Here is an 8,932-nt window from a genome sequence, read left to right as displayed (position 1 = left end):
TTGAAGTTTGAAATGCAGGCCCGGCTACTAACACAGGGTATGCCGCAGCATTAACTCAGTGAGCATCGGCACGCTAGTTTGTCTCTAGAGTGCTACAGCACCCGTGGTGACTCCTGGTCGGAACTGCGCGTACATGTACAAGCTCCAATCAAGCCCTACAAGGAACAACCACAGTCCGCACCACCCGACAGGTGCTCGCAGAGCGTGAGTGAGCGTGGGTGGAGCGCGAGGTATTGCTTCTGGCTCGACACCACACTCCGCGCATACAGGCCGAATAACCGGAGTCACGTTCGAACGTCGATAACCCAAATTCAAGTGCACCCTCGTGGCCAGCCGCGATGTGCGGGCGGCTTGCAGAGCACTATATCTAGGAGCCTTGACTAGGCTGAAGTACAGGGATCTAACATCTGATCGATAGGCTTTTGCGGTATACCTGTTTGCCCCTATACAGCACACACCCAGCTGCGATGGCTGTCGAGTGGGGTCTGGACGCGGTGCTGCGGCCTAGGTGATGGAAGGGGTTCGGTCCTCAAACTCCCACCGGGGCGGGTGGATAGCGCGAAGACGTGGTGGAGGAGGAATGGTACAGCGGCGGCTTCTCGTGCTGTGGGAGCATGTCAGCAAATAGGGAGGAGTGAGAGCGGTGGTGGCAAGTGTAGGACGTCGCCAGGTGCTACAGTTGGAGGCTAGACCCCCTGACTGGTGAGGCACTCTCTTACTCGCTCCGACGAGGCCTCGCCGGCCCGGGCGCGGGGCAGGGTTAGCGAGACAACGGGAGGATAGGCACCGCCCTATAGGTGTGGCGGGAAAGATGGTTTGTTGTACACGGGTGTGACAGACAGAGTAAGGCGGGTACGGTGTGTGCGTGGTGCGGTGTGGGGTCTCGCCAATTTCGCACTGGTGATGGGTCTGTCCTGGCCCAGGTCACACGGGTGGTGACACGCAGGAATATAGAGGAGCGGGTAGGTGTCGAAGCCGTGTAAGATTGTGGTGCCGGCAAGGCTGTCGTCATTGTCGGCGATCCCCCCCCCCACAACATCGGGCGAGGCAGCGGTCCCGAGAGTATGGCGTGGACCGGTACGTAGAGGCGGTTGAGAATTTTGATGCCCAGCGTGGGGGAGCTGGCAGTCGCGCAGTGCGTCATCGGAGGTCGGGCCCAGGTGGCATCTATTCCAGCGCACAAGATACTCTCTCAATAGATAGTATTTGTACAGTCATCTATACATGAGGATGAGCTGAAAAGTACGCAGTCATAAATGGAGCAGAAGCACATACTGCGGCAGTAACCATACAGAGCCAGAGGCAGTTCTATGTGTAGGATGTGTAGACAGTGGTCTGAGCGGGAGGTTTGTGCGGCGTGCGGTGTGGGAGGGCGCGTGTGGTCCTATCGGGAGCGATTTCCTAGAAGAGTATAGGAAGGGCGGGTGAGAGAGAGTGAGGAGGCGTGGGGCGTGAGGCGGGGTGTGTTCAGAATGAAAACTGGTGTGTGAGGCGAGCGGGGGGTCCACAGGTGTGGTGGGGGTGGCGAGCGTGGGGGGATGCGAGCAGTGCGTGTGAGGTGGGGGGGTGAGTGTGTTGCGGGGCTTGCCGCGATGAGATCGTGGCGAAGATGGTAGCGGGTCGTGGAGTGGTCTGGCGGAAGAAAGACCAGGTGAGTGCAGAGCGGCGAGTGAGATGACCTCGTTGCGCGAGTGGAGTGCGCGAGCATCCCGTGTGCTTCCGATTGAAGCTGAAGGCAGGTGTGAATAGGTGGAGCTGGGCTGGTGGTGGATGAGCCAAGCAGAAGCAGAGGGAGGTGCGGGTGCTCCAGGCGAGCGTGTGTGCGAATTCTGCAAGTAACGGAGACCAAGTGGGTAGCCTGAAGTGTAGGAGTAGGTGGGTCGTTACATAAAGCCGGAGGGAGAGGGTCGAGGGTTTTGATGTGTTCAATTGGCCGCTTGAAGAGTTCCAGAGTGGCGCAGGTCGCAGAGAGCGCTAAATTCTCGTGGGTCGAGTCAGCTAGACCTAAGGCAAGCTAGCGTGTCGTTGGGCAGTTGCGATTGAATCGAGCGAGGCGTACGCGTGTGTGACAGCAAGTACTCTATGTCCACCCGACGTCTCACTGCACGTTGGTCTTAGGTAGAGAGGGTGTAGTGTGTTGGAGAGGGAGAGTTGCTGCGCGGGGAGTGTGTGTGTGGAGAGTTCTGTCGCTGAGGTGTTCGTGTGGAGCAGTGTTCGCAAGTGGCCCCAAGCGGAACCGCTGCAGGCGGGGTGCGTGCTCGGGGGGGTGGAGCAGCGGTGTACGGCGGCGCGGAGAAGATAGAGAGAGGAGCAGGTGGGAGCGTGCGAGAGTGCGTGGTGTGTGTGCGAGGAGGAGTGCGGCGTGTTGGCGCGAGAGTGCCGTGGTGTGGGCGCGAGCGCTGTGTGTGCGTTGTGGGGTGGGTGTTAAGCAATCGCGCGAGTGAAGGTTGGGAGCGAACTAGAGTTGGTGAGTGTGTGGGTAGAGGGGTGAGGGGTGTGTGTTGGGGGCGAGGTGACACGAGGGTGAGTGGTGGGCGTGGGGTGCGTGAGTAGCGTGGAGAGAGATGGTGAGGGCGGGGGGGTGGGGTTGGGGGGGAGGGGGTGTGCGGGCAGGGTTGTGGGGTGTGGCGGGGGTTTAACAGAGGCGGAGGTGAGGGTATTATAGGGCGTGGGAGGATGGGAAATTGTTAGCGTTGACTTATGGAGGAGACGAGTTGCACCGACTGGTGGAGGGCAGCACATGCGAGAAGATTCGTATGTGGGGCGCAAGGCGATGGCTGTGGTCATCACTTTCTTTTTTTTATGGAGAGCGTATCGTAGATGTGTCGCTTTGTTTGTAGCCAGGATCTAATGTAGCACTAAAAAATGCAGGTGGATGAAACGCGAATGGGTAATTTCTTAATGGATTAACCTGTTGTGGATTGATGGGGGGGGCACGAGCGTTCTGGCGCTGCCAAATGTGGCTTTCCGTCGTCCTGTGTTCCTGTGCTGCAGGGGCAGGTATATTCCCAATGAGGCCTACTTTGCACCTGCCCTGAAAATTGAAATCGAGCATATATTTACACATTTTGAAAAGCGAGTGGTTACGGTGTTCTTAATCATGCGTTTTAGTGGTGGGCTGATGGTTCAGGTAGATGCTTAGTGGGGCCATGAATGATAACCGTACGTGGAGTTTTGCCCAACGGTACACACGTTCTCTGGAGAAAGGGGCCAGATGTTTCGATTACCGGTTGGTCAGGAGTTGGTGTTATCAGTTGTATCGGATAGTAAAGCCATGGCGGCTCAGGGGGTAGTTTGTTGCGGTGGGAGTCGGAGCAAGAGACCGGTATTACTGTTTATTGTGTAGCTACTACGGGACACAGGCTTGCATTTGTGTTTGTCATTTAAATTAGAATAGACTTTTGGGTTTTTAAGCTATGTCTGAAATTGCTAACCAGTAAAGAAACGTTTACGTTTCATGGCGGTTAGGCGAGATACAACTGTGTGGTATATCGTTTCATTGGGACATCGACCAGTAAGTGGTTCGTCTGCAGTGTAGTCATTTATTTGCCTTTTTTTCTCAAATTGGCACCTTATGTACTTATACCGGCAGTTATTAAAACACCAAGTAATATTGAGATCTTCCATAAAAAGACAGCTTTAGAGATCGCAAATGTCCTGAAGCTTGTAAACTAAGATTGAGGCCCATTTAGTAATAATGTGGTCTCTGTTATAGACAGCGTTCATTTTGTAAAGTTGATTTAAACAGCAGGAGGCTATAGGCCAACATATTTCTGGAGTATTATGAGCATAACGTTTCCGTTAATATTCAATGGGCCATGCTAGGGCTCTAACCCTCTACCGGCTTATGGCGCCAGTTTTATGCGGAAGGGAAGAGCCATTAATGCTCAACAAGCTCGTTTCGAATGTTGGCAGAAAGCTTGTTACCGCACGGTCTGGTTTGTTGCTTGGCATTGAACGGGAGAAACAATTGTGCGGGGAGTATCCGTCGGATTCCTCAGGGATGACTATGCCACTAGACAATTCAAAGTGAATCCTGAATGTAGAAATCAACAGATGTAATCTGCTGACGAGATGTTGTGCGGTCCAACAATAAGCGATGAGATGCCATGCAGTCAAGGCGTGTACGATAAGTTCAGGAATATTATTCTCATAGGCCGAAGGGCGCAAACCGACCGACTCAGACGGGCGGCACGCCCACCCTATATTTAATTTTAATTTGACTTGGGGGGTTTCACATAGGAATGTGTCTTCTCATACCTTACTCAGTTTATGGTTGCCATGTCATGTGGCCATAGCTCAGATTTTCGCGTGCCGGTGTGGGCCACTCGTGGTGAAGCAGTCGTTGGCGGTGACGGGGGATTGACATGATTGGAGTGTGTCATATTAGGTGCACGTCTTGGGAAATACGGGTCGTTGTGTCTCATTTGTGGGTCGTCGTCGATACTCTTCGTTATTGGGCCAACGTTTGCTATGTTCTGTGAACCTATGTAAGATTTATTGGGTAGTGTGTGGGAACGGTTGTAGAGTAGTTGGTGTTAAGTATTGAGGATTTGGTGTACTGGTAGTGTTATCGATATGAAAATCACTTTACAGGTATTATATGGGTTATCGTGTTTGGCTTACATATTAGGTTGTGTGTTGGCTTGATTCTGTGTTCCTGCAGGAGACGTCGTGGGTGGAAGTTGAGATGTCGAGGTGTGTAGGGAGTAGTCGTGTAGACAGAACTAGTGTGTTCGAGAATAAGGGGTGATGTCGCGAGTGTTGGTCCTCAGCTTGGTCCATTGTCCAGGAGAGCAGGTGGGTAGACCTGGTCCAGGTGGCGGCTGGTGCGGTTGCCTGGTATTCAAAAGCAGTTTTTTAGAGCAATTTTGTTAGGGAAATGGTTTCATCATTTTGCTACATCGCTTCGACCAACTTTGTTAAGGCCAGTAATAACTTAAAATAAATAATTGTGCTTCTTTATGTTCTTTCAAGTTTGGTGCCTAATTGGAACTGTTAGTGAACTGTATCAAAATTACAAAGTAAGATAGTGAGTGGGTCTAAAATTTAATTTGATTAAACTTAACTAGCCATGCCCGTTGTTTTCGTTATAGATATTGATTCCGCTTATACTTCCGGGTATGAAAGTGAAACCATAATTCTAGGAATAGCAGAATCGAAATGGGTATTCGGCAGCTGCTACCACCTGCTGTTAAAATCCGCGCTCGGTGCAAAAATTCTAAAAAATCGGTGGAATGTGAAAGGAATAGAAACTGTAAAAAAAAATTAAATAGCCCATGCAACGTGTCCTGTAGAATGTTCCGAGCAAGTTTGGAGAGGATCCGTTGAGCGGTGCAGAAACGTATAGCGGGACACACAGACAGAAATTTCCCAATTTATAGTAAGATGTATAACACATTTACTAAGCAAAAATATCTTTTGGCTTAATTGTCCGTCGAACAAGCAAAAGTTTTTCCTTATTTCCAACACTGGGCAATCGTCCTCTTTCATGAAATACCAATATGCTTATGTACATGGAGCTGGCTTCACCATGATAGGTACCATCTATTTTGATAGGTATACAAGTGCAGTTGCTAATGGCAAAAAGAAAACGGTTATAGATTATTGCAGTTATATACCTTCCAAAATATCGGCGTAAAATAGACTGTAGTATGAATTGCTCGTGTCAAGTTTTGAAATAAATTGCGAGGAAGAACCCATGCCTTAATGCCTTTAGAGGAGAGATGCGCCTGAATCATGCGGTATCCATTGTTTGGAAATTGGCAAACTGCATCTTGCACGTGATTCTGCAGTTCACCATCTGTGAGGTCAGTATATTTCTGCCTGGCACTCAGGTGAAAGTTACGTAGCTTGCGGTTCAATGTTGATCGGCTCACTCCTGAAAAAGTACATGCATGCACATGGTAATTATTAATACATAAACAACGTGTCATTGTGACCCTCTTCCTCTTTAATACTTTCAATGTATGTCACTAATAGACAGACATATCATGCTAAGAACAGCATGCCTCAAAATATCGTATTAATACTAAAAGGAGCATTTACTTAATAAAATGCGAGAGATAATATCCATAACTCTGCTTAAAACATTGTGTTTATGCGTAATTTTTTTCTGAATGAAAACATGCAATTGCCTAGAATTCTTGCGATGTCTGTGACTGTAAAGTCGTATCCAAGTAAAAACTCTAACTGCTCTCGGCTTATTTCAAATGCCGGACGGCCAACTGTTCCACATCTTTGATATGATTCAACGATGGATCCGGTGCTGTGCTCTAAAGGCCAAAATAAATCAATAAGAAAACAATGCCATACAGGAATTTAATTCAGTCAAAAACATTATAATGCACGTAGTTATATAAGAAAATTCACCTTATTCGTGCGGTCTTTATTTCTAAAGCTTGAGGGACAAACATGTGCTATGTACTCCTAATGGGTTTCGTTTGGATAAGTAGTTGAAACCCATAGTATAGTGTTTGGACAACGTCGATCTACACTGGTATACCTTCTTCCACGGTGAGGGGTTCAGCTTGCTGCATAACGATTGCAGCAGCATTACACTGCTGCAACACGATCACGTCATCTGTTAGTGCAGAAACTTGCCGCAGGATATGTTGAAGGCGCTGAAGACGAAGCAACACGCCATCCAAACGATCGCGTGGTGTTACCGCTACATCTCTCGATAACCTCTGCACACTCTCAGCAATATCCTGTAATACTACAGTAAATAGGAAATGTAGTTAACCTGGTATTTCTTTTAAAATAGTACAGATCGAAGTTAGAGATCAAAAGCTCTTGATCGATGGGCAATATATCAACACTGACACAACAGGTTATGCTGCAAACAAAGTTTCCGATACTCTACGATTCTCTAGGATTCTCTGAAAGATATCCCAACCGAACACGTACGTTTCCGATTAGATACAATAATGTAACCCAAATTCCCAGGATAGGTTTTAAACCTATCCTGGGTTTGGGTTACATTATTGTATCTAGTTTCCGATGTTCAGAAGAATATCCATGTCTAAATTACATAGTATAAATATTACGATACATTACACAATATACAATTAACAATTAAAATTACAACAATTACAATATAAATTACACAATATATTACATACGATACTTATAACGTCGATACTGTGATAATAGTATACTGATGGGGCTACTATAATTCTGGTGTATTATGAATACAATCACTATAGTCTATAGTTAGGCTCATAGGGTCTATGTCCCCCAGGGTACTGCCGGAACAGACCCTGGGTACGGTACGGTATACCGGAACGTACCCTGGTCACTATTTTATATGGTTAGGGTTAGGATTAGGGTTAGGGCTAGGTTTCAGGTTAGGGTTAGGGAGTAGTCGTAGGCGGCTCCCTAGACTCGTTAGTGGAGTAGGCGATCGGGTACGGGCCGGCATATTAGATAGTTACCAGCTAGGGTACGTTCCGGTATGCCGGACCGTACCCAGGGTACGTTCCGGCAGTACCCCGGGGGACATTTTAGACTCTCTCAGCGTTAGGGTTAGGGTTAGGGTTAGGAGTAGGGTTAGGGTTAATGTCAGGGTGTTAGCCAAGCACATTGCCATTGGTTTTATTGGGACCCATGTTCTCTATCCTTGAGCCGTACATTAATTACTATATAACTAGTCATAACGTAACCCGACCAGGTTGTGTGACTAACGTCAATATACACAAGGTCTCTTAATTGATGTATCATGTATGACCATTTCTTGGAGCTAGTCTGTAGCAAAGATCCTATAGCAAAATTTGATCCTGCAGCACTATACGATCTTTGGTGTGTAGTCATCCAGCCGCTACGATGGCGTAATGGTAGAGTGCTCGCCTCGCATGCGGAAGGGCGGGGGTTCAATCCCCGCCCGGGTCATACCAAAGACTCGAAAAATGGTACACACTGCTTCTCTGCTTATCACTCAGCAAAAGGAGATAGAGTGTGGAAAAACGCTTTTGATGGAAACTGCGGGAACATTATGCAGTAGCGCCCTGTGTCTCCTACTACATGCGCAACCGAAACACCTGACGGACGACTAATTATTATTATTATTATGTAGCATAACGAGAACTTAGAACCCAAGGCAAGGGGGGAAATAATAAGGGAGCCTATTTAAAAATAGGTTATTACATATTATGAACATCGGATTTCAACAAATACGCATGAAAACAACAACCTACTAGTACCTGTATTCATATGAGCTCGGGAATGTACAAGTCAAGTGACTATAATCGCCTAGTTTTAGTAGTTATTAGCAGACAGCTACTGTTTGGACTGACGATAACTGTAATGGCAGCCAAAACACAGGCCGTGCGCGAGCGTAGTCTGGCGCCGTCTTAATATTTTTACACGTCTTCATACGCAATCGTGAGAGAAGAATCGGTGAGATCCAGACTATATTTGTGTGATCACGTGATGAAATGCTCGAATGAAGTGATGAAATGCTCGAATGAAGTGATGAACTTATGAAATGTATGTTTATGTAATATTGACACACTCACCGCGTATGCCTCATGACGTCATGTAATATTGACACATTCACCGCACATTGCCTCAAACATAGTCTCAAACTAATGTTTAAATTAATTAAATAATTGATTTGAATGAGGAAATTAACGATCAAATGATGAATAGAAGAATGAAATTATGAATTGAAGTGTGAAATGAACAATGAAATGATGAATTGAATTATGAAATGATGAATTGAATTATGAAATGAACAATGAAATGATGAATTGAATTATGAAATGATGAATTGAATTATGAAATGAACAATGAAATGATGAATTGAATTATGAAATGATGAATTGAATTATGAAATGAACAATGAAATGATGAATTGAATTATGAAATGATGAATTGAATTATGACATGAACAATGAAATGATGAATTGAATTATGAAATGATGAATTGAAT

General features: G+C 46.8%; 1 protein-coding gene across 1 annotated transcript; it reads right to left on the bottom strand.

Annotated features, from left to right (window-relative positions):
• Positions 1-5,853: 5,853 nt before the first annotated feature.
• Positions 5,854-8,671, bottom strand: LOC106810893. Its single transcript, XM_014814365.1, has 3 exons — positions 8,202-8,671; positions 6,506-6,718; positions 5,854-6,275 (listed from the first exon to the last, which is right to left on the bottom strand). The coding sequence occupies exons 1-3, from the start codon at positions 8,209-8,211 to the stop codon at positions 6,085-6,087; spliced, it is 414 nt and encodes a 137-aa protein (XP_014669851.1). The 5' UTR covers positions 8,212-8,671; the 3' UTR covers positions 5,854-6,084.
• Positions 8,672-8,932: the final 261 nt, after the last annotated feature.

The sequence above is a fragment of the Priapulus caudatus genome, unplaced genomic scaffold, assembly GCF_000485595.1.
Source record: "Priapulus caudatus unplaced genomic scaffold, Priapulus_caudatus-5.0.1 Scaffold484, whole genome shotgun sequence".
Taxonomy (NCBI): Eukaryota; Metazoa; Priapulida; class Priapulimorpha; order Priapulimorphida; family Priapulidae; genus Priapulus; species Priapulus caudatus.
Note: the sequence above shows the minus strand (reverse complement) of the source record. Positions and strands in the feature narration are given on the sequence as shown.

Bases quoted from the DNA above. Each gene is read 5' to 3' on its own strand.
- LOC106810893 (XM_014814365.1), bottom strand. The intron at 6,276-6,505 runs GTATACCAGTGT...TTTGGCCTTTAG, and splicing joins ACCCCTCACCGTGGAAGAAG to AGCACAGCACCGGATCCATC.